The sequence below is a fragment of the Pteropus medius genome, unplaced genomic scaffold (assembly GCF_902729225.1).
Source record: "Pteropus medius unplaced genomic scaffold, Ma_sr-lr_union100, whole genome shotgun sequence".
Classification (NCBI taxonomy): domain Eukaryota; kingdom Metazoa; phylum Chordata; class Mammalia; order Chiroptera; family Pteropodidae; genus Pteropus; species Pteropus medius.
The window spans coordinates 13,827,905-13,853,477 of record NW_024344370.1 but is presented as its reverse complement, the minus strand read 5'-3'; the positions used below and the strand labels follow the sequence as shown (position 1 = coordinate 13,853,477).

Here is a 25,573-nt window from a genome sequence, read left to right as displayed (position 1 = left end):
TCACTAAATTTTCAGTAATAATACAAAATAATAAATAGCAATAATACAAAAGCAAAACTATATAAAAACTACATGTTTTTTAATGCTCTCCTTCATAATCCTGACAAAATACAGCCCACTGATAAAAATTATATTTTTCAAACTTACTTTATGAAGGAGCTGGGTGTCAGAATCTTCTTTCTGCAGCAAAGTATCTTCTGGCTTCCTTGCCTCGCTCTGATCTATTCCGTCTTTTTCTATACCTGATTCTGCTTTTTTACCATGTGCTCTTCTCAAATTTGGATCGGCTTTTTGGAACTGCCTTTGGAATTGTGCTGGACTAGGAACACACATTTTATGTTCATGTCTAGAATGAAGTATAAATCATGCAGAGAACAAAATTCATAATTCCTTCTTAATGTAACAGCTGTTAAATCAAATAATTTTTGACACAAACCAATTCTATGTTCAAAGGACTACATATAAATTGGCTATAAAACCAAGCATATAAAATGAAACCACAAACGCTGATATGAAAGGAAAAACATAAAAGCTTTTATAATTTCCAATTTCTGTACAGCCTGGGGAATAGTTTTACAATAATGTTTTTTTACTTTTATTCATTTATTCTGGTTTGTAGTTTCATTCTATTTTAAGTAATTTTCAGAGTAATAACTAGAAACAAACAAACAAAATGCCAGCAGTTGGAAAATGGATTTCCTAATGGCACTCTAAACAAATGCTTCAACTGGGCTCTGAAGCATGAACAAAATATACAATGGTCACAACAAGCATAGTCCTACTGGTTCAAGAGCAGGATTTACTGACAGCCAGTGTAATAAGGATTTCAGTATAGCCCATGTAGAGCTGCAAAATCAAAGACAACGTTTTAACATTCAAGAGAACAGCCACAGCCTCCAAGGCAACCTAAACAGCTGTGTTAAGATTTCTTGGGAAGAATAATCAACAAAGATCTGAATTCTGAATTAGGAAGTTTATAACTAATAGAAACCTAGATATTTATGAAGAATAACTGGGTATATAAGTATTTATCATGAGTTCTCTGAAAGATCTGTACTAAAGACTAATATTAAGTAATATTTCTAATAAATTATCCAGAAGAGAAAGTACTTAGTTACATTTTCAAATATTCCAACCTGACTAAGCTATTCTGGCAGTGAAACAAGGAAGTTCACAGAAGTTCCAACAAGGTTATGATGCAAATTAATAGATGCCAGCGTAGGCTAACATATGGGAAAACATTATATTTAAGTAGAAGCTATTTACAATCAAGTGTGATTCTACAAAGGTATTAAAGAATAAAATATATTCTTAAGCCACAATGTGCTACTGAAGTCAAAAGGGGCAAGAAAATGCTGAATATAAGAGTAAGCTAACTTAAAAACTATACAAAACATATATATACTCTAAAGAAAGTATCAGTCATGATATAGCTAACAGGAATAAACGTCATAAACAGAAAAGGTTAAAAAACGGGTGAGGTGTGTTTCCATGTATTAAAGTTAGATCTCTCTTCCTAAAAAATGCAAAGGCTGAGCATAAAATCGTTTGACATACGTAAAATTTCTTTCGGAAGCTCTGCCTATATAACTATAGGAATCTGCTAGTCTGAAGATCAGAAATCCTGAAAACTTAAGTTTAAAATACTAAATTGCTGGACATAGTTCCATAGTGTAGCAGTTAGCACATCTGCTTTACACACAGAAGGTCCTGGGTTCACGCCCCAGTGGAGCCATGGTCCATGGTCTACAGTCATGCCACCCTGAACAAGCCCGATGTCCAAACATGGATGGGTGACCACCTAGGAAGCCAGGTGCTGTTGGCATAAATAATAATAAATAACAAATAAAATAAAATGCTAAAATGCCAATGTCACTCTGAGCAAGCCATTTAAATCCTCTAGGTCTATTTAGTCAATTATAGATGAGGGCATTACGAAAGGCTGGCCTCGAAGGTCACACTAGTCTTTAAAGGCTCACTGAGAGTAAAAACCTTGTAAAGGTCCTACATAATCTGCCCTTCTCCCTACTCAGCCTTTAACCTTTCCTTCATCTACTACTCTTCCTTCCTTGTTCCCTCTTCCCCCAGACATCCCCTTGTCTTGTTCCTTCACTTCTTTTATATCTTCTCCCTAGTAGTACCCTTTCAATGAACCATTCTCTCATTAAAAAGTAAATACCAGTAAGTAGAGCACAGAGTATTTTTAGGGCAGTAAAAAAAAAAAAGAATACTCCAAACATGATACTCCCTACTCTCCCACTTGCTTTATTCTTCTCAACATATTACTGATTTATTCAACTTATTTGTTTATAATCTGTTTCACCAATTAGAATATAACCTCCACAAGGACAAGATTTTTTGTTTTTTTCTATATTGTACTATATTGACAACACCAAGAACAATGCCTGGCACATAGGAAACACTAAAACGTTTGTTAAATGAATGACTACATAAGGTTCTTTTTGGTGGCAAAAATATGTAATTCTGTAAGGCAAAAAAGAGATTATATTCTAAATGCAAAATAAATCCATAAATAGTAATTGGGAAAAGCCAGAGAGATGGAAATATGTTCACCTTTCATGTTTGGGATGAATGCCTCAGAAAGTGTTCTCTGGAATCATTTTTAGAGATGAATTAGTCAATGGAATCAATCATCGATCTAATCCAATACAGCATTTGTAATACAAACATATCTATAATGATTTTAGTGAAAATATTTCTAAGTACCAATCACTTTACTTAAACATCCAGTTTAAAGAAATGAAGAAATGGCTTAGTAAGGAAACCTGAAATTAGTGTAAAGAAAAATTGGGCCTTAGTTTTAAAATAAAAACAATATGAAAGGCTTTTCAACACACACACACACAGAAACAAATGAAATGAGAAATTCAAACTAAAACAATAACCTGGTTACAAAGACAGTGTAGTAAATTAGATGAACCATGGACTATATCCAGAAAAAAACAGGTGTTTTTTTAATCTGCCTTATATTATTAAAAAAGAACCTATCACATCTTGCTTTAATATCAGTAACAATAAAGCAGATTGCAAGTAATAAAAATGGTAATGCTGATATACCTTCACTCTTTTAGCATATCCCATTTAAAAGATATCATTCCTACCATTTGGTTTGGGACACAGCTCCAAATATAGCATATAGTAAGTACTTCACAGCAATTCCTATTTATACGTTTTAGTCAATAGGTTATAAATTTCTAAAGATATGAAGAACTTATGAACCTCTGTCACCATAAAAGTTTAGTTTTAAAATAAAAATGAGGATAGGATGCTTGCTAAACTTTTCAGAAAATTTACAAATTAAGAGATCAGTCATGCAATTCATACAGTATTTGAAGAAGCAGATTTAAAATAGTTTAGTAATTACTTTATCCTTTCATAAAATTTTCAAGATGTAAAGTTATATAAAATTAATTATGTAAAAACCCAACCTTTATCTTTGGGAAGTTTAATGCTATTCTGTTTTAAAAGCAAACTCACTTTATTCGAAACTAATATAAAATAATATTGAATGTGAACTCTAATTGAAAAATAAAAATTAAAATAAAAAATAAGAAAATTTTTAAAAACAAAAGCAAACTCACCTCATCTTTTCATCTAACACATTAATTTTGTTAACATGAAGGTCTTCTATAAGAACAGCGTCACTCTGATTTTCATACATTCTGCCTTCTGAACCTTTGGAGAATATAACTTCAATTTCGGTTCCTGGCTGAAATGACAAAACCATACTAGTATATATTTTTTAATATTTAAAATATTTCAATCATTAAAAAAGTATTTTAAAATTAAAAAGTTTTTAAAAATGAAGACTCGCACTATGTATGCAATGTTCACATTTTGCTGTTCAAAGCAAAATTGTCTAATTCAGAAAGTTTCAAAGATTATCACAGTAATATGTTTAGATAATCCTTTAAAAACTACAATAACCATCTGTTATAAATCCCAAAAAAGAAAGTCTAATGATTTTTTTAAAAGGGGGTTTCAAATAAGAATTACTATCATTTTAAATCCAGATTTTCATTTGAAAAGGACAGAAAAACAGAACTGTCAAAATGGGCATTATACTACTTAACATTCGTTTCTAACATCAAAATATCAGTAAGAGACTAAATTGTAATTCAAAAGAGAATGTTATGAAGCAATTAAAAACAATGTATCTCTGTATTCTTGACACGGAAAGTCACTTAATAAGTGAAAAACAGTAAGTCACAAGATAACATGTATACAATGATTTTAGTATTTAAATTTACTTAAGTATGCACACATGCATGCATGGAGATGTATCTGATACCCAAAAGGTTTTCAGTGGTTATCTCAGTATGGTGAGATTTGGGGTGGTTATATCATTTTGTACCAATTAAAAATTTTCACAATGAATAGTTTCATTAGTTAGGAAAAAATAAATCTACATTCATTTTTTTAAAACTTCAGAATGGTAAATCTGAAACAAAATCAGATACATTCTGTATTGACTGAGTAGAATGTCAGATGTCTATACTTTAAGCCAAGTCTGAGCTATCATTTGATATTTTAATATACATTAAAAGGCTTGATTTAATTACATAACAATAACTCACCTCAGTCAGGAATTTCTTTTTAGTTTCATCTTTTTGTAGTATTGTTCTTTCTTTCTTAATTATACCTTTGGTTTCACCTTTTTCTACAATTTGCCTCTGTCCAGCCTTTCTAATATTTGGTCTGGGTCTCTGAAGTCGTCCCCTTACTGGTCGAGCAGTCTGGATAACACTTTCCTTCATTTCTTGTTGAAAAGTGTGTACATTAGGAGTCCTAAAAGGGGGGACAGGAAAAAAAGAGTTCAGGAAGCTTAACTGTAAGATGAAAACTACTGTAAAAATAAAAAATTCGAATCTCTTCTCAAACTCTCCATACAAATATTTTATACCATTAAAGGAAAATTAAATTACTTTCTGATTATAAATTTATCTTGTTTTATAAAACAACATAGGTATTTCGATTCTTAAAAGGTAATGAACTTATATGAGGTACCCAAAATATCCAAATTCATAGAAAGAAAATTCCAACTGTGGGTGCCAGATACTGAAGAGGGGAATAGGGAGTTATTGTTTAATGGGTACAGAGTTTCAGTTTGGGGAGATAAAAAATTCTAGAGATGGACGGTGGTGATGGATACACAACAATGTGAATGTACTTAATGCCACTGGACTGTACACTTAAGAAAGGTTTAAAATGGTAAATTATATGTTATATGCATTTTACAATTTTTAAAAAGGCAAATAATATATATCTCATATATATATTATATATATTTTAAATGCACTGCTTGAGTAAGAGCTTAAGAAGCAAACAGTGAATATAAGCAAGCAAGCATTAAAAAGTGTTGAATGCAATCTGGTTTTCAATTTTAAGCAGTCTGCCATATGAATAAAAATAAACCAAATACTGTATTATTTATATTCACCTTTAAAATATATTACCACATCTTAATAAGAATGAAAAATATTTGAAAGAACTCTTTCTTATTTTATAATATTCAAAGGACTATCACTATTTACCCCATAGAAACAACTAATTCTTTTTCTTGGATTTGTGTAGACTGAGACTCCTCTTTAGATTCACAAGAACTTGAAGGTGAAAGATCCTTTTCAGTCTGTACACATGATAATATCACAGCCTCCTTCTGCCTGTGCCCAGATTTGTCTTCTTCTCTTGATGTCATTAGGGAAGCCACCGCACTCTAGAAAACAGATAAAAAAAATTCATTGATGGTTGATAAAAGCATAAGGAAATAGGAATTTTCATATACTACTATAAGCATAAATGAGTATAGTTTGTAGGGGACAATACGACAGATTTATTAAAATTTTTAATTCCCAGCAATTCTACTTCTAGAAATGTATCATAAAAATACTCCATAAGTATCTAGAAAATTATATACAATACTATTTATCATAGCAATACTACTGCCTCCCAAAAAAAAAGCAAGAAAAAGAAAAAACAAAAAGTTGGAAACAAGACAAATAAATTATAATTTCCTTATAATGCAACAGTACAAAGCCAAGATAAATTTATATATACTGATCCAAAAAGATGTTCGCAATATTGTGTTAAGTGAAAAAATGAGAAGGCAAGATATAATGCCATTTTTGTAAACGAATGTAAAGAACTTCACATTATAATTTATATAAATAGATATCTATACAGGCAAATCTAGGTGGATATATTCAAAACTGCTCCATGATTAACTTGGAAGGGAGATATGGGACCTTATAAAGGATTTTCACTTTTTAGATTATATAATTTTTCTAATTCAAAATTTTTATAATCAGAAAAAATAATCAATAAAATGTGATTTACCTTTCTTAAATATAAGATTAGAAGAAAAAAGTACAACCATTCAAACACAATAAGAACTCAGATTTTTTAAGATGTAAAATAAAATTTTTAATTCAAAAAAGTATATGTTTAGAACACTCAATTTATGAGTGTTATTAGTGTTAACATTTATTTCAACACTTTTGATGCTACATCACATAATCTTAATCTGTTATGGACCAAGTAAATAAAATATTCCTTTAACTCATATAAAACTTTTTATTTCATCTTCACAAGAGTGAAATAAAAAAGATTATCATTCTCATTTTTCCTATAAAGTAACTGCCTGCATCATTTGGCTATGGTCACATAGCAAATAAACTAGAACCCAGGCCTCTTAAATTCCTTCCCATGACACACTTGCCCATCAAGAGAGATGTGAGATTCTTACACAAACCACATGGAACAATGAGGCACATTAAGTACAGCTACAACAATATCACATGCAATAAAAATTATATGAAGAAATATTTGTGAAATATTAATTCTAGGTATTTAAGTAAAAATAATAACTAAAATAAAAAACTTCCATTTTAAATATCACTCACATGCTGAGAAGGGAGAGTATTCATTTGTTCATCATCCTGTTGTATCACAATAGTCTCTGTTTTATCCATTTCCAAATTCTTCCCAGGTACATATTTTTCTGCTTCCACAGTCTCTCTCTTTAAAGCTGCTCTTGATAAGTTTGGCTTTGGTCTTTTTAATCGACTTCTCACAAAAGGTGCTGGCTTAACTTCAAATGGCTTCTGTTCTTGAGGAAGACATCTGCTTTTGGAACAAGGATTATCAAGCTTTAGAATGAACTGAAAGGGCAGTGAGAGCAGAGTCTTGTGACAACCTGAGAGATTAGCAGTAAACATTTAATTCTAATTGTTAACAGGAAAACAAATCAGGCTACTTGGTAGATCCTGAAAAACATGAGTAGTACAATCCAGATATAAGCCTAGAAATTATATCATCTTTGCACAAAGAAAGCACCGGTCTGTCACACCCGTATCAACTTAGGAGTTTGTGTTACATATAATTCTGTATGTTAGTAGCTTTCACGATCAACTGTCAGAATGACCTCCATCCTCTCTCCCAGTCTTCTCAAAACTAGCTTAAAATCTCTAACATTATGCTATTGATATGGTGTCTTAAAACCTCACTTAATTTAACATAATCTGTAAATATAACTTCATGCGCCTTTTCTTTAAAAGCACACAGACCTATATACTTGTACCTTAAATTCACATCTGAAAACTGCTCTGGAACATCTGGAGATCGTGTCCCCTGGTCTTCTGTTTTATCATGTTCAGAAGTCTTCAAACGACTCAACTGACCTGATACTTCCTTTTCAGAATTTCTTTTTTCTTCTACAAATGTATGCACCATGGAAAGTCCTTCACTGCTAATGTTCTGGAAGAATAGTCACAGTAAATCAGCACATATATGAGATTCCTTAAGCATTTTATGCACTGCAAACAAAATCTACTACATTCTAAACACGTTTCCTTAAAAATCTGGAAGTTTTCATTTTTAAATAAAATAAAATTTAATTTTAAACATTAAAACACAAAATTCAAGAAACTTTTTATATTGTATAATTTTTCCAAACCACAAATGCCATTATCACCTTTCCAAAGGAAAAAAAATTAGAATAAAAGTCTTTGAAAATGTTAGAATAGAATGAACTTCAAGTAACTGAAAATTTTTAATACAAAGAACTTTTAAAAGTGGAGTAAAGTGGGGTGGGGCAGGAAAAAAAGAAAAACTGGTAGACGTGGTCAAAAAAATAATACCGATATATATTCATACTAGAGTAAGCACAAATCAGTTCAATTTCCTATATTCCCTTTATCTAACAAAGTAACTTCAAATTGATAATAAGAATAGTAACTTTTCCACGATAAAAAAATTTTAATTATTTTTTTTTTTAAATATATAGTTTCTTTAAGGTCCATAGAATTTAGGGCTGGGAAAAAATTTAGGCTTTACAAGTTTTAAAAACCGTTGGACTTAAGGACAATAATCATGGAATTATTCTGATAATGTTTCTCTGAAGGAGTATTCAAAAAAATTTTTAAAGGCCAGAAAAATACATACTTTAGCATTTAGTGAAGGCATAGTGCTGCAGTCGCCACTACTGCTCTGCATTAAATCTGTCATAGTTTGTCTTGAGGTCTCTGTCTCCTTTGGTTCATTTTCCCTTAGAGAAATGTCATGTTTTCCGGTGTTCTTCAAATCTGCTACCATTTTCTCCATAACATTCATCTCTTCTGATCCACTTTTCAAGGAAATTTTTCTTCCAGTTTCTTTCAAATCTGCCTTTGTTTCCTCAATGACTGTCATCTTTCCTGATACCTTTTCCATCAGGGAAATGTCTCTTTTCCCAATTTCTTTCAAATTAATCTCACTTTCTCCCATGGCACAGATCTCCACTAGTACTTTTTCCCTTAGAGAAATTTCTTTTTCAATTTTTTTCAAATCTGTCTCTGTTTTACTTATAGTTTTAACCTCTGGGGCCTTTTCTTGTGTGGATATTTTTCTTCTTTCGGTTTCTTCCAAATTTGCCTCTCTTTCTTCAGTAATATCAGTCACCTCTGTTATCTTTTCCCTTGGAGAAACTTCCCTTCCAGTTTCTTTCAAACCTAGCTCCAAGTCTCCTACGGTGTTGACTCCCACTGAAGCATTTTTCTGTAGGGATATTTCTCTTCTGGTTTCTTCCAAATTTGTCTCTCTTTCCTCAGTAGCATCAGTCACCTCTGGTAATTTCTCCCTTGGAGAAACCTCCCTTCCAGTTTCTTTCAAACCTAGCTCCAAGTCTCCTACGGTGTTGACCTCCTCTGGGGCATTTTTTTGTAGGGATATTTCTCTTCTGGTTTCTTCCAAATCTGTTTCTCTTTCCTCGGTGGCATTAGTTACCTGTGATATCGTCTCCCTTGGGGAAATCCCCCTTCTAGTTTCCTTCAAATCTATCTCTAAGTCACTTACAGTGTTGACCTCTTCTGGGGCATTGTTTTGTAGGGATATTTCTTTTCTTCTGGTTTCTTCCAAATATGCCTCTCTTTCCTCAGTGGCATTAGACATCTCTAATATCTTCTCCCTTGGGGAAATCTCTCTTCCAGTTTCCTTCAAATCTGTCTCCATTTCCACAGTGACGTCGATCATTTCTAGTACCTTCTCTTTAGGAGAGATGTCTCTTCTTCCTGTTTCTTTTAACTCTGACACCATTTCCTTAGTATTAGCCTCCACTAGTACCTTCTCCTTTGGTGAGGATTCCAGTCTTGCTGCTGTCTCTTCCCCAGAGGCAAGAATCTCCTCTGGTATGTCTTCATTTGAAAAAATGTCTTTTCTTCTAGGTTCTCTTCCTATATTTGGCTTTAGTTTCTGAAATTGATTCTTTAGAACTGGAGCTTGTTTATCTGTTTTATTATCCTTTTGAATACTATATATAAAAAAAAAAAAAAGACAAATTTTAAACCAGACTGCTAGTTAGAGATGATTGGGCAATCACTCGTAAAACACGAGAAACAAACAAACAAACAAACAAATTAAGGGTGCCCCGGGAATATCAGGGCAAAATTTAAAAATTAAAAGAGAGAAAAAAATTTTCATCTTTTGAAATTATGGTAAAATTTTAAAACAATTAAATATATCTATTTATATAGAGACATGTTTAAAGAGAAACTCATCAGTAAGGTCATTAGAGCAGCCGCCAACTGATCCTGAATAGTTTCTTCCTAATTGTCATCTACACCATCCTTGCCAAATAATGGCTGAGAAAGACTCTAGTCCTTTACATTGGAACTATCTCAATTTGTGTATACTATTTCTACACTCTGTCCCTATTATCCTTTACACAGACATATATACCTTGTCATAAGAGTTAACGAAGTCATTTATATGGCCAGGCTTAACTGGCATCTTAAACAGCTGGATGGAGGCATGATCTGAATAAGATAGAGCCTTATGACTAAGAACTAGGTCCATGCCTCCTCGCTTTTTGAAAACAATTAAAAATGAGATTTGCTATCTAGACAGAAATTCTAAGAGCTGTGATTTCATAATACAAATTGGGAATAAAAGGAAAGATTAAATAAACAGTATTTCACAGTTTGCTGAATGTTATTAGGCACACAACAATCACATCATTCTCCAGAAAAACAGCAGCACCTCGGTTTGTGTTTTATCACAGAACAAGCTGGCAAAATCGATAAAAATACACAAGTGAATGAAAGAGCTATTAGTAATTGGTTAAGAATGGTCATTAATCTCAGGCAAAAGCTAGATCAAATGAAACACTTGATTTATTCAGCAATATTAGTCTAAACAAGTGTATACACTTAATAGCTTAGAAAAAAAAAGATCAAAAACTATGCTATTGTTTGTTTGAACTTGTCTAGGTCCTAATTTATCTTTCTTCATTGAAACAAGTTTTTCATAATGCAATTTTTGATAACACAAGACAGGTCCTTAGTAACAAGACTGCTTTTCAAATTGTACTTGTTTACATAACTGAGATGTTTTATACCTATCAGTAATTGATAACGTTCAATCCAAAATCAATAAAGGAAATTTAATTTGATTAGTCCTCAGTGGATTTCATTCTGTTTTCTGACTTATGATACTTTTCATTTCTATCCAAAAATATCTAGCTTTTAGTGAGGTTTCTGTGCTAGCAATATTGGTTTGGTTATCATGGGAAGTAAACCGTCTTTATAAAGCCACGTTTTAAACACTAGCATATTCTTAAAACATACAAATGTTTTAATCAAAGCTTTTATTAATAATTTTGTTATTTCAATATCAATTGAGACCTTAAGATACAAATATGCAATGTTATAATTATATTCTATGTGCTTAGATTGTCTCTAAGTAACAAAAGGACTTTGACAAGTTTAACTTTTATGGAGAAATAATAAACACTTTAAACTTTGAGTTCATGAACAATCAATCAACAAATAGTTCAAATCACCTATTACATGTCAAGAAGGCATATGCTAGGAACTGGGAATACAATGAACAAGATAGACCTTTCATAGAGCTTATATCAGCTGCATAATTACCTGAAATTATCTGAGATTAGAAATCTAGTTCTAATTGAAGTAGATTATTTCTCAACTTAAAACATGTAATAGATCCGTAACTGTCTCTTCAGATCACAGAATTTAAGGAAAAAAGCAAAGAAAAAAGATCACAATTGGAGAAGACAGGAGCAGGAATGTGCACGAAACTATAAATTTGCACCCTGGTCCACGCATGTGTTTTCCTAAAATATAGAGTTAAAGTATCTATAAAATAAAATGTTTATAAATCTCCATAAAATAATTCACTAATCATGACACTAACCTCAAAATATTTATATGAAGTACACAGGATGCAAAATTAGCCTATAGAATGAAGTTTCAAAACATATTTGCTAATTTAATCAAGTGGGATTTTTAAGCATTCTTCATCTGAGTCTCTTTCTCTATTTTCTCTTTCACTTACACAGCATCATGAACAGTTCACAGTGGAAACAAAGTAAAACTGCCTATTATTAGATATAAAAAGGCATATGATATGATAAAACACAGAATCTTAGAATTGTTTTTAAGGATGTTAGAGATTCAAAGACCAGAAAGATCATATGATAAAACAGAAAGGACTATGCCTTGGAAAGGAAAAGTCATTGAGATCAAACTGGTTATTAGTTCTAAACAGCATCCATCAGGATTTTAAAACCCAATGACCACTTAGGGAAAGTCCTAATTTTCTACCAAGCCACATGAACTATTAAATGGAGTCTGGCTTAAACTGAAAAATATATATATAAACAAAAAACCTAAACTGTCACATATCCGTAACTAATACCTGTATTAGAAAAGTGTAACAAGTAATGTTGTTGTATAGGATTCTACCCAGAGATTCTGTGGCAGAACAGTAAAATAGTTTGGGGGTGGGGGAAGTGGGTGTATGGAGGGAAGTAAGAAGCAAAAGAATAGAGCAATGAATAAAGGACTTTTCCTGTCTTCTAATAAAGATCTTTAAAATAGTTCAGAAAGCCCAGATTTCACTCTCAGGTTAGCTACTATTTAAACAGCCTAATACAGCTATAAGAAAGTACAGACTAGGCCAGACTCTAAATGTAAAGATTGAAAATGATATTGGGGTGGCTCCATAGTGCAGTGGTTAGCACGTCTGCTTTACACGCAGAAGGTCCTGGGTTCGTGCCCCAGGTGAAGCCACGGACCATACCCTGGGTGCGCCAGGCCCCGGGTACCCCCGGTGGATACCGCGAGCGTGTGGGAGGAGACACAATGCCTTCAGAGATCCAGTTCTTAAAAAAAGGGAAACGGCAACATCCATAGGTCAGAGTTGGAAGTGGGGTGGGGGGATTAAAGAGGGGAAAAGATATATGTATATTAATTGTTGAAACTAGACAATAGGTATATGGGAATCCATTATTCTGTTAAATGTGCTTTTGTACATATTAAATATTCCCAAAAGAAAAAAAATCTTAAGTATACTAATAATTTCATTAATATGGTTTGGTACCCTCCGCAAGGGAAATAACAAATATAAAGAGCTTTGGCTATGAGAAGTATAGATTTTTATATATGTGTTTTACAAAAAACTTATGTAAACCTTGAATAAAGGCAATATGTGAGCAATCTAATCCCAAAGAAAAAAATAATAAATAGCGTTTTCAAATTTGGACACAGACATCTAATTTAATATGCATGTTAAGTGATAATGCTATCCATGTTAACTCAAGGTCTATGAGTAGCTCTTCAATTCACCCATAACTGAGAAATTATCATTAAGGCTATGAGATAATCACCTTGAAAAATGAAATTATTTTTATAAATATTACATAACTTGATATACAGAAAACAGATCAATTCTGATTTTTTTAAATGACTGACAATTTTTAAAACTTCATATAAAATGCAAAAATTATATAATCAATGAGGCTTACCTTAGACATTCATTAAGAGCCTTGGGCTCATCCAGCTGCACATTTTGGAAAAAAGTATCTTTTTTTTCAGATTGTGATGTGATATCTCCACACTCAAAATTTTTACATGATTGATCTTCTATTTGTTCAGGAGTCTTAATAACAAACATATTTTTAAAAGTTTTAAGTTTCAAAATGAAACAACCATTTGTAAAAGATTGCATTTTGTCCAATTTGAGTGGTAAGAAAATGATAAACATTTCAAAATTATAAAATTATATTCAAGGGACATTAAAAATTTTTTTGTTATCTTAGAAAATTTCACAAGCCACACATTTAACCTCATCTCAAAGCCTCCATCCATTTTCTTCCCAATTAGAAAACAAGTAACTGCTTCAATCTCATCTTTAAGAGTAATCCCCTAGGCTCTATCTTTCTGAATCCTTCTTATTATTATAATCACATTATAGACCTTGGGAACTATAACAAAAAAATTCAAATCTCAAATTATGCCAACTTATCACGAAGATGAGTTATTACGTAAATAATCTAAAATCCATAATCTTGGTTCTTAGAATTTTAGTAAGGCATTATTAACATTTTATGTAAGCCAGTGTAAAAATTCACAGTTATTATTTTCAAAAGAGAAGGATAATTCAAATACCTGCTGAGTAATGAGGGAAAGAAAGTCCAAATTTGAGTGAAGAGTGAAGGTAAAAGCTGATGACCCATCACATAAATGCTCAAAATTCAGAGAGCTGAGAGTTAAATGGCTTTACAATTAGCAAAGCTGCTGGCTATGACAGATTTTGGCCTTATATTTAATGAACAATGTTCACAACTGTATAGTACTACTGTTTAAAAAGGAGTTATATGTACTTAAAAAAAATTGGGAGGAATCAGTACTTACATAGAATTCGTTTTCATTCTTTTCTACATTGGCCCCACTTTCTTCCTGTGATGTAAGAATTTCTCTTCTTTCAGCAGCTTTACCTACATTTGGCTTTGGCCTTTGAAATCGGCCCCTCATTAGTCGTGCAGGTCTGAAAGCCTTTGGTTGATCATCTTCCTGCAGACATATTTTTTCACTCAAACTAGAATTACAAAGGGTAAAATTGATGGTTATTCTGAATCACATACTTGCTTGTTTTTAATATTCCCTTCTCCCAGGTAGGAATAAATAAACCATTTGTAACAAAATAATTCGCAAGTGTCCTCAAGAACCTCTTCAAAGATAATCATACTTCTACATCTTAACTCTTTGGAACAGACATAAACCTGGAGGCCTGAGTATAAAAAATTTTTCAAATCAAATTTTCATCACAAAATTGGAAAAATCTGCAACTGATAAGCATGTAATACTATTCCCCATTCAAGATACTACTGTGTAATATACACCTCCAGGGGATGGAAACAGATTATGGCATAAATGCACTATGCAAAGCCACTGGTTCAGATTCATACTGAAGCAAGACCTATTCTAGATCTCCACTGAAAGTTAAATATCCCATTTTGAAACCCCTTGCTATGAATAAAATTAACCAGAAAAATATATCTTAACCATAAATTTATCTCAGAAGACTCTGTTAACAAGCTGAGGAAGAAATGTAATTGCTAACTCAATTGCTAACTCATTCCCCTAAGAATCACTATTTTTATTCTACTTCTAAATACTTACTTAGATACAGAATCAGCTTCTGAGTTCTCTCTCTGTGTATTCTCCATTCCAGAAACGTCAAATGTATTCACTTTATCCTTTTCCATGTGAGTCTATGAATTCAATTTTTCACATTTAATCTACTTAACATAAAAAAGTTCAAACTTTGTAATAATCAATGGAAATTAAAACAATAAAATCTTTTGTACTTTCAAGTAGAAGAAAATTTTTAAATCATACATACAGATGAAAGTATTCTAAAACATATAATCTCATAGATTACTGACAACAGCACAAATAGGTATATCCTTTCTGGAAAGCCTTTTGCCAATATGAATCGAGAGCCTTAAAAATGTTCATATTCTTTGACCCAGGAAGATGATTTCTAAGTCTCTAGTCTAAGAAAATATTTAGGCAAAGATTTAAGTACAATGATGTCCACTGAAACTTTATGTAAAATAGCAAACACTGTAAACAGACAAAATATTCAATAATTAGTAAATGGTTCAATAAATTCAATTATACCCATTGACAGAATATTATAGTCACTAAAAACCATGTTTTCCAAAATATTTTTAATGATATGAAAAAATATTTATAAAATGTTATGTACCAAAGAAGGATATAAAACTGACTACTAAATTTTGTAAAAGCTGAAAGGATTCTATGTAAAAATGCTGACTGCATCTGAATAATGAAATTACAAGCAGTTTTTTTAATTTTTACTTGAATCTGTATTTTCCCAACTTTCTAGTAATATTAAAATACTCTAATTATAGTATACAAAGTATGATAAAAAGATATTTCACATAAGAAAAAAAAAGGCAGACTAACATTTTTAAAAAATACTTTAGCAAAAGTTAAAAATTTATAATAATATTGTCCTGGTAGGAATATAAGGAAACAAGAAGATTCATTTAATGCTGTAGCAATGTAAAGAAATTCATTTTTTTGACTGTCAGTTTGACAGTGTTTAACAACAGCCATAAAAATATTAAAAATACCTTGACCCATCAATTCCACCACCTCTGGAAATTTATCCTTTGCCTTATCATCAAGAAAACTCTATTTACAAAATTGTTCGCTTTTATTTCAAGAGTTTAAAAAAAAAAAGAAATAACCTAAACATCCACCACTGGAAAAATGGTGAGGTAAATTAACAATATGTTAACCTGATGCAATAATTTAAAAAATCAACTAACTCCAAGAAAGTAGAAATGAACAGAGAAAGAAGTTTTAAATTTTCTATATGTTATAATTAAAATGACACAATGTTTACATACATAAAAAGAAAATTTATAAATAACAGAGGAAGGTGAGTATCTGTGTTTAAATGAAAGGACTGTGGATAAAATTTTATGTATAGCTGGTTTAAGAAATATTTTGAATAAAAATTTTACATATTTAAAGAAGAGATAGATTGGTCATTAACAAGTATGTTTGAAATTCGTCCTATGTCCTAAAAAAATGCATAAACAAGAGACTAGTAAGACAAATTATTAATGTGTATGTTCCTATATCTTTGAGTTTTGATAACATTAGTTGGTAATTAGAACTAAACATTTTTATTCCCAACTATTTAGGGAAAATTTTTATAATTTTAATTTCCATAAAGTCTCTTACTCCATACCTTTTCAACTGAAGTTTCTAGATGTAAACTCTTGCTCTCTGCACATGCTTTACCTTGTGGAAGAACTGATTTCTTCCCAAGAGCCCTTGATAAATTGGGTTTAGGCCTCTGGAGTCGTCCTCTCGCCATCAGTTTAACATTTTCTGTTTGATCAGTTTCCCTAAAAAATTAACATTATTTAAATTGCACCATCATTCAGGCATATTAAATTAAATGTGGAGAAATTCTTTAAAAATCCACTTGGAGCCAGAAAAGAACTCTTAAGTTTACTTATGGTAAGAGTAGCAAAGAAAACTGAAAAAGAACAATAAGAAAGTAATTAACTTGTTCTATCAGATATTAAAAATATACTACTTAGCATCAATAATTAAAACACTGTAGTATTGATATAAGCATATAAATGAAACAAAAGAAAACTGAGAAAGACATGATTTTAGTATACAACAAAGGTAACATTTCAAAACGATGAGGATGAAACACAAAATAATAGTCTTAAAAATAAATATTAAATAAATGGTGATGAAAAAACTGGTAACAATGTGGAATAAAATTAGCTCCATTCCTTGCACTGTACTCAAAATATATTCCAAATGAATAAGATTTAAATGAAACCATAAAGAAATCACGTATGTATTATTTTATAATCTTAAGGTGGATAAGACCTTCTAAAATTTGATTAAATGCTTGAGCCATAAAAGAAAAAAAAAAAAAACTGAGAAAACTAACATAAAAATTAAAAATTTTACATGACCAAAACCTAACTAAGTCAGTAGTTAAACTGCAAACCAAGAAAGCATGTTTTGCAACTCATACCACAGCCTAACCTCCCTAAAATATAAAGAACTCGTACGAAATATCATTAATAACTCATTAAAAAACTGGATAAAGGATATGTATGACTATAAATAAATAAATAAATAAATAAATAAATAAATAAAAACGGGTTTAAATGTCAAGAGATGCTCAATTTAATTCCCAATAAGAAAAGTACGAGTTAAAATTAAAGAAACAGTGCAAGCAAGCACAAGCATGACAAGACATTAAGAATCAGAGAATCTAAGTAAAAATTATATACAGATATTCAGTTCTATTCTTTTTACTTTTCTTTACATTAGAAAATGTTAAAATAAAAAACTAAGCGAAATAAAATAATTATATACTCCTGCCAAAAACAGAAGAATAGGGTGGAGATGCTATACTGATATGTTATTTTATGATCTATCAAGAACTGGCAAAATTCCAAGTTTGATAACATTGTTTGTTGGTAAGGAAGACAGGTGCTTTCTTACATTGTTGGTGGAAACATAAACTAGTATAACTTTATGGACAGTATTTTGGCAGTATCTATCAAAATCATAAATGTATAAATGTATACATACACACTCATACACATACATATATATCCTTGAAGCAAGTATTTCCATTTTTAGGAACTTACCCTACAAATATACTCTCATACTGATGAAAGGATGGAGGTGTAAGATTTAAGTATTGTTTGTAAAAACAATCTATATAGCCATCAATAGGTCACTGAGGATATAAACTGAACACTATACAACAGAACACTATGCAGCTATAAAATGAATAAGGAAGGTCTTTATGTAAAGATATAAAGACATAAAACAAAAAATTGCAAAGTGATATGAATAGGATGCTACCATTAGGTATTTAAAAGAGCAAAAATATATACATATATATATTAGCTTTAATATTCTTTTTAAAAATCTATGAAAGAATATAAAAAATATCACTTGTTACTGGTTAGAGTGAATAGAGACATAGTGGGAGTGATATTTCACTATCTTTTTATACTTTTAGACATTTGACCCATAAAAATGTTGCCTATTCTAAAAACTAATGTAAATTTTTATTTAAAAAATAAGGTGGATTCTCAATGCGACTTTGCTTTTTGGAAAATAAATAATTCATAAACTGAATAGTTTTTAGGTCGTATGTGGAATTATAAGGGAGACAAAAAAGAAGTCTAAATTTTTGAGACATCTCTTCAAAGGGAAATTCTTGTGGTCCTTTTATTTGGTTTTTTGTGAAGGTAATAATTTAACCAGTATCTGCATACCAAAAAACATAATTTCTTTAAAGTCATCAATATCAAAATCTACTACTTTGACAACAGGCATGAAAAATAACTCAAACTAAGTAAAAATAAAATCTTATAGCAAGTATTTGGGCTTCTAAATTATTTCAGAATTTCATAAGTTACTGTAATGGCCTGCTGAAATGTGAAAGGGTTAAAGAATAATTAAAACCTGAAACTGGACAAAGGAAGTCCATAACTTAGGCCTAGTTTCTGGAACCCCTAACCACACTCTGTTAATCATGAAACTTGTAACAATGAGCTCATACGCTAACTGCCAATTTTAGCCTGTGTAACCCTGCTTGCTTGCGTGGCATGAAAAATAATCAATTGTATATAAGCTGAAAATTACTATTTGGCCATCGCCCATGGGAACACCGACTGTTGTCCATGGGAACATAGGCGGTCACCCATAGGAACATAACATTCTGACACAAGCTTTCTGCTTCTGTACTTCCCGCTTGCACACCTGGCCAGTGGGTTGACAGGTAGTGAATAGGAGAAAGATGGACCTTTGTGTTTAAGACAGAATGAGGAATGGGATTTGGGGCTTAAAAACCTTGTATCTTGGCATTTCGAGGCTGCTCCTTTGCAAGGACAGCCGCCGGCTAATAAACTGTCTCCTGGTTAAGAGCACTCAAGTTGGGTCTGGTTATTCTGGACACAACAGTTACCACTTTGCTAAAACTCCTATCACTATAATACATACTATATGAAAGAGACTCTTTCTGTAATGATAAAAAGAGACTCTTTCTGTACTGTGGTCACACTCAAACCACAGTACAATTACATATTAAATGGCCTACAGCCCCTTTCTAATCCCTAAAGGAAGCAATGTTATTATCATTTCTAAATAAGAAATTGAAATTTTGAAAATAAATTTTAAAATCCTACCATGTAAAATACTTACAGTGATTTAGTTTTTAAGTCAACAGTTCTTTCTTCTGTGCAACTAGTCTCAGCATTATTCACCTCACACAATGCTCTAATTCCGACTTCCAATGAATGCAAATCTGAAGTGCTTGATTCCGAAATCTCAGTTGCTACTGACATGGCATCTGACTGACTACTAAGGAAATGAAAATATATCAGGGAAAAAGAATTCTTAATAATGCATATTTTATACGAATTATTTTTAAAAAATTTGTAAATACTGTATACAAAATGAACACTTTGGAATATAATCCTTCCTATCATGGAATAATCGAAATGGATATTTTAGCTTTTCTATGATCCTTTTTATACCATGTTATTAAAAACTGTTTCTTCAAAGAAAGCAGCCACCATAAATTAACAAGCTTAGGAAAGCACTCAAAAAGTCACTAAAAAAAACCTCTTAATTAGATGGGGTTCACAAATCAAATATATGTGTAAAATCACAACATTTAAGAATTATCTGTCGTTAAGATTTTCTACAGGCAGTCTTTGCTTGGCATAGATGTTTACTGTGTAAATTAAAAGTCCTGTAAATCGAGGACATCATTCCAATAGCACAAGTTTCAGCTAGCAGAGTACCATGCAAAGAAAGAACTGTTGTATTATGAAGTATTTCAACTAGCAATAATATAAACTATGGCCATATACCAACTAGCATTCAATTTCAACACATATTCACATTTAGCTATACTTTTTTTTCACTCATTCTTTTCTACTGAATTTCCCCAACTCATTAGTAAGAGCTCTTTGTTCTTTTTTGGTTATATGTTACTTTCTTTATGGAATCTTTTATCAACAGAAGTATTTAGTTTTACTGCAAATTTATTAATTTTATTTTTTAAAGTTTGTGCTTTTCGTGTCTTAAAAAATTCCTGACATTGCAAAGATATTTTCACACATTCTCTTCTGGAAGTTTTAAAGATCTGCATTATACAAATGTAATCTTTAATCTATCAGGAAGTTGGTGTGTAGGGTGAAATAGGGATCTAACATATTTTTCCTATCTCAATAGCATCTAATGAATAGTTAGTTCAGTCTTCGCCCACTAATTTCTAATGCTATCTCTGCCATATATCAAATTTCAAATCTCTTCTTACACTTTGCATTCAGTTCCTCTGAGTCAACTTGTCTGTCCCTGTACCACCAGTAATCACCAGTACCATACTGCTTTAAATTACTTCGGCTCTAGAAGTCTTAATACATTTCTTCTCCAGAGTTGTTTTTCAAAATTGTCTTTACCATTAACGACCCTTTGCTCTTGTTTATACAACTTTAAAATAGAATCAGCTTGCCCTTTTATAAATCCAGATGAGATTTCAACTGTCATTACAGGGTTGTTTCCCTCAAATTAGAAAAAGTAATCAGTAGTGTTTTGTGTGTAATTTATGAAATGAGTTGTATCTCTGAAGTCACAATTTAGAAGTCTGCCACCTAGGAAGTTAAGACTTAGACATCCATGGCTCAGCTTCAAAGAAACTATAAACATTCTGAACTGTATGAATAAATTGACACATGTGTATATGTATATTTCTCTACATGAGACTAAATAACTACCTTATGACCCAGTAATTCCATTTCTGGGTGTTTATCTGAAGAAAACCAAAACACTAATTCAAAAAGATATATGCACCCTTAATTCACTGCAGTGTGCAGCGCTATTTACAATAGCCAAGATAATGGGAGCAACCTAAACGTCTATCAATAGATGACTGGATAAAGATGATGTGGTACATATGTACAGTGAAATATTACTCAGCTATAAAAAATGAAATATTACCATTTGCAATGACATGGATGGACTAACTAAGTCAGACAGAGAAAGACATACCATATGATTACACTTGTATGTGGAATTTAAGGAACAAAATAAATGAATAAAAATGAAAACAGATTCACAGATACAGAGAATAAACTGGTGACTGCCAGACTGCGGGGGCAGGGTGAAAAAGGTAAAGGGATTAAGAAGTACAAATTGGTAGTTACAAAACAGTCACGGGGATGTGAAGTACAGCATAGGGAATAGTCAATAATATTGTAATAACTATGTATGGTGTCAGGTGGGTACTAGACTAATCAGGGATAACTTCGTAAATTATATAAATATCTAATCACTATGCTGTATATCTGTAAACTAATTTAAATTAATACTGTCAACTCTACTTAAAAAATAAAAAATTTTAAAAAGTGATATATACACAGAATGGAGTATTGTTCATCCATTAAAAAAAAGAGGAGGACGTAGTTCCATAGTGTAGCAGTTAGCATATCTGCTTTACACGCAGAAGGTCCCGGGTTCATGCCCCAGTGGAGCCATGGTCCACAGTCTACGGCCATGCCACCCTGAACAAGCCCAATGTCTGATCTCAGAAGCTAAGCAGAGTTGGGCCTAGTTAGTACTTGAATGGGAGACCACCTAGGAAGACCAGGTGCTATAGGCATAAGTAATAATAATAATTAAAAAAAAAAAAATGAGAGCAGGAAATCCTGTCATATGCTACAACATGGATGAACCTTAAAAACATTAGGCTAAGTGAAATAAACCAGTTACAGAGGGATAAATATTGCATGATTCCACTTATATGAGGTGTCTAAAGTAATCAAACTCATAGAAACAGAGTAGAATGGTGGTTGCCAGGGGCTGAGCTAAAAAGAAAACAAGGAGTTGCTGTTCAATGGATACAGAATTTTAGTCACGCAACATGAAAAAGTTCTAGACAACTGCTGTACAACGTTGTGCTTGTAGATAACAATACTGTACTGTACACTTGAAATTGTGTTAGGACAGATCTCATATTATGTTTTTCACAATTTAAAAAGGACAACAACCAAAAAAACTCAGCAAGATATAGCACATTCAAACTGCTAAAAATCGAAAGCAGAGAAAAATCCTTATAGAAAATTATAAACCCATGCAAACACTATCACAAGAAAGCTGTAGTGGCGAGGTAAGCATCAGAACAAAGGGCAATACCAGAATATCACACAAATGATAAAAGAGTGATTTCACCAAGATACAACAATCTTTGATATGAATGCACCTAACAACAGAACTTGAAAATACATAAGGAAAAACAAATGCAACTGAAAAGAGAAACAAGCCAATTCATGATTACAGCTGGAGACTTAACACTCCTCTCTGAGTAACTGACAATAGATGCAGACAAAGTCAGGAAAGACATAAAATACCTTGATGAAAGGATAGGGTCAGTTTTTTCCTCAACTTCATCACTAGATGATAAATCTTCAATGTCATCTATGTTTTGTACACAGGAAAGCTTCTGTTCCTTATTACCTTCATCTTTATTTATCTCTGGCCTTGAAGACTGACATTTATCTATGAACATAAAATGCACATTACTCTAAAAAATGACAGCTAAAACATCTATATTTTAAATCAAAAATGAATTTACATATAACTATCTTTTCTTATAAATCAGTAATCCATTCAACATTCAAGTTCCTAAGGTAAGGGACAGATATTTTTAGAACATTAACGAAAAATCAACTTACAACTGTATTTTGAGGATCAACCAAATTTTCTCAGTTTGTAGCATCCTCCTTTTATCTAGCTTAAATTTTAAGTGATTAAATCAACTTGTATATGTGTCTAGTTAGGAAACTTAAAATGCATTTGGCTATTCTCCTTCAGAAGTGTCATAATTAATAACACAGTAATAGCTATCATTTACTGAGTACACATTAAGTGACAGAAACTCTGTCCATTAGATGAACATCTAATTTAATACTCAAAACAAGCCTACCAAAAGGTATTAATATTAACCTCATCACAGAGAAAAAGAATCTGAGTTCAAAGATCTTAAGTGACTTGCCCAAGGCTATACTTAGCAAAGTAAGAGCTGGAATCTAAACCAAGGTCTGCTCAACTTCCAATTTCTTAATTATTGAGCAAATTTGCTTTATATGTAATGTTTTTAATAGCAAGTCCAAAAGAACATAATATTGTGATGCCTACATATTATACTATTCTACCTATCAAGATTCATTTATTAAAATCATATTGGTGAAGCTGAACTACATAAAATTTAAATCCTATAGAAAGGCTGTTCTGGTCTGCTAGTATCTTTTTCTCCTCTCTTGAGTATCTGCTTTAAGTAACCTATATATAAACTCTTAAAGAAAGAGACCAAGACTTTCCCTAGCAACTCATAAGTATCAATATGTCTGCATTCTAAGTTTAAAAAATGAAAAATAGGAGGAATACTTAATCCAGGAGCTCTTTTATAGAAATTGAACAACTTATGTGGGTTCCCAAAGGTGCTTTGAAAAGGTAACATAAAAACCTGTGATTTTATAACAGATATAAGCAATATACAGTTAACTACAGTAAGTACCCACTTAACATTGACAGGTTCTTGGAACTGAGGTGAAATGACATATAACAAAACCAATTTTACCACAGGCTAATTGATATAAACAAGAGTTAAGCTCCTACAGCACCTCATCACTTTATAACAAAATGTTGAATAAAATGTTATTCAAGAACCTGCAGCATACAGATGTGACTTCTAATCATTGTTAATGGGAGTAGAAAGGAGGTAACACATCTTAGAGATAAACCAGAAAAAAAATTTCCCCATTTCACTGTTACTTTTACAATAAACACCTTTTCTACTAAATTAAAAATAAAAGGGTTAACACAGTACATAAATACAGAATCAATAAATAAGCATTAATTGCTACTATCCAGAAAGAAAGTATTTGTCACACACCTATTATTGTACAGATGTTCTCAGTAATACAGAGACTATTAAAATATGTAAGAAACTCACTTTTCTGTTTTTCTCCTTTAGAAGCACCTGGCTGAACAATGGCATTTCCAGGAACATTTTTTACTTCTTGTTTACCAGCTTCATCCTGATTCTTCCTTCTCCTTTTCTTTTGAGTTAGGTCTGGTTCTAATGCAATTTGTTCTGAATCCTGTCCTGATAAAGTCAGAGGCTGTTGTCTAACTGTCTGAGCATCCTTTTGAGTTTCTTCTGTGTCCGAAATTTTAGCACTCATAGACTCATCTGGATCATCACTCACTCCTTCACTGGCAACTTTTTTCACTGAAAAATTACAGAAATGGTTATAAACATATAGAAAACTTTCAGAAAAATTTTTAAACATTGAGAAGATAAATACTCGAGGATGTCCTCTGTAACATTACTTACATGAGCAAAATTTTGAAGACAACATAAAATGTCCAACAGAGAAAAACTAAGTTATGCTATAAAAATTCATGCAGTAAATAACAAGGCAGGCTTATATGTAGTGATGTAACAGATTCAAAAAAATATTGTTGCGTAAAAAAAATTAACTTGCAGAAAATATGTAGTATGATCTCATTTTTACAAAAGAAAAACAAGTACATACACTCTAAAACACACACACGCATAGAAAGATATTTAGTAATAGTCATCCCCAGGAAATTTAACGATTTTGATTTGAAGACAGGGTAGCTGAGGGAGTCCAAGAATTTCACTTCCTATATCATTTGTTTTTTCAATAAACAATCTTTTAACAAAAATATTTTAAAACAATTTCTAGTGCCTTTTCTTTAAAGATGTATTAAGAGTCAACTCTATCAAAAAATAAAAACCAAAAACAGAGATTACCATGGAAAGAGCATCCAATCCAAAAGCAAACTTAACTTCACAACCATGGTTGATTAGTTATCTCTAAAAATAACTAATCTTTAAAAATAATAAAAATGTCCTTTACTTTTGTTTAAAAAAAAGTCAAAACAAGATTTTAAAACTGAGAAAATACTAGATTTATTCTCTATCTGAATAATCATCAGCAATTTTTAAATTCTGACACTTGTAATAATATATTTAAAAATTTCTCACATAAAATAGTGAGTTACTTGTGCTATCGCTTATAACATGATAATCACAAGATTAATATATCAATTTTAATCTCTTAGGGCTATGCATAATAAGTAAAAAAAAG

The 25,573-nt window shown here is 31.6% G+C and overlaps 1 protein-coding gene across 6 annotated transcripts in view; it reads right to left on the bottom strand.

Annotated features, from left to right (window-relative positions):
• Positions 1-25,573, bottom strand: part of BDP1 (BDP1 general transcription factor IIIB subunit) — a 76,113-nt gene that overhangs the window by 32,228 nt on the left and 18,312 nt on the right. For 4 of the 6 annotated variants that reach the window (XM_039870161.1, XM_039870166.1, XM_039870165.1 and 1 more), the window contains exons 10-23: positions 24,409-24,687; positions 22,805-22,952; positions 19,593-19,751; positions 16,588-16,747; positions 14,979-15,070; positions 14,211-14,394; positions 13,322-13,455; positions 8,464-9,805; positions 7,601-7,776; positions 6,924-7,146; positions 5,556-5,737; positions 4,599-4,809; positions 3,603-3,730; positions 148-346 (exon numbers count right to left, since the gene is read on the bottom strand). In XM_039870161.1, the coding sequence (XP_039726095.1) occupies positions 148-346; positions 3,603-3,730; positions 4,599-4,809; positions 5,556-5,737; positions 6,924-7,146; positions 7,601-7,776; positions 8,464-9,805; positions 13,322-13,455; positions 14,211-14,394; positions 14,979-15,070; positions 16,588-16,747; positions 19,593-19,751; positions 22,805-22,952; positions 24,409-24,687 (3,617 nt within the window). The remainder of the gene's footprint in view (positions 1-147; positions 347-3,602; positions 3,731-4,598; positions 4,810-5,555; positions 5,738-6,923; positions 7,147-7,600; positions 7,777-8,463; positions 9,806-13,321; positions 13,456-14,210; positions 14,395-14,978; positions 15,071-16,587; positions 16,748-19,592; positions 19,752-22,804; positions 22,953-24,408; positions 24,688-25,573) is intronic. The other 2 variants (XM_039870164.1, XM_039870162.1) reach the window with 2 other exon arrangements.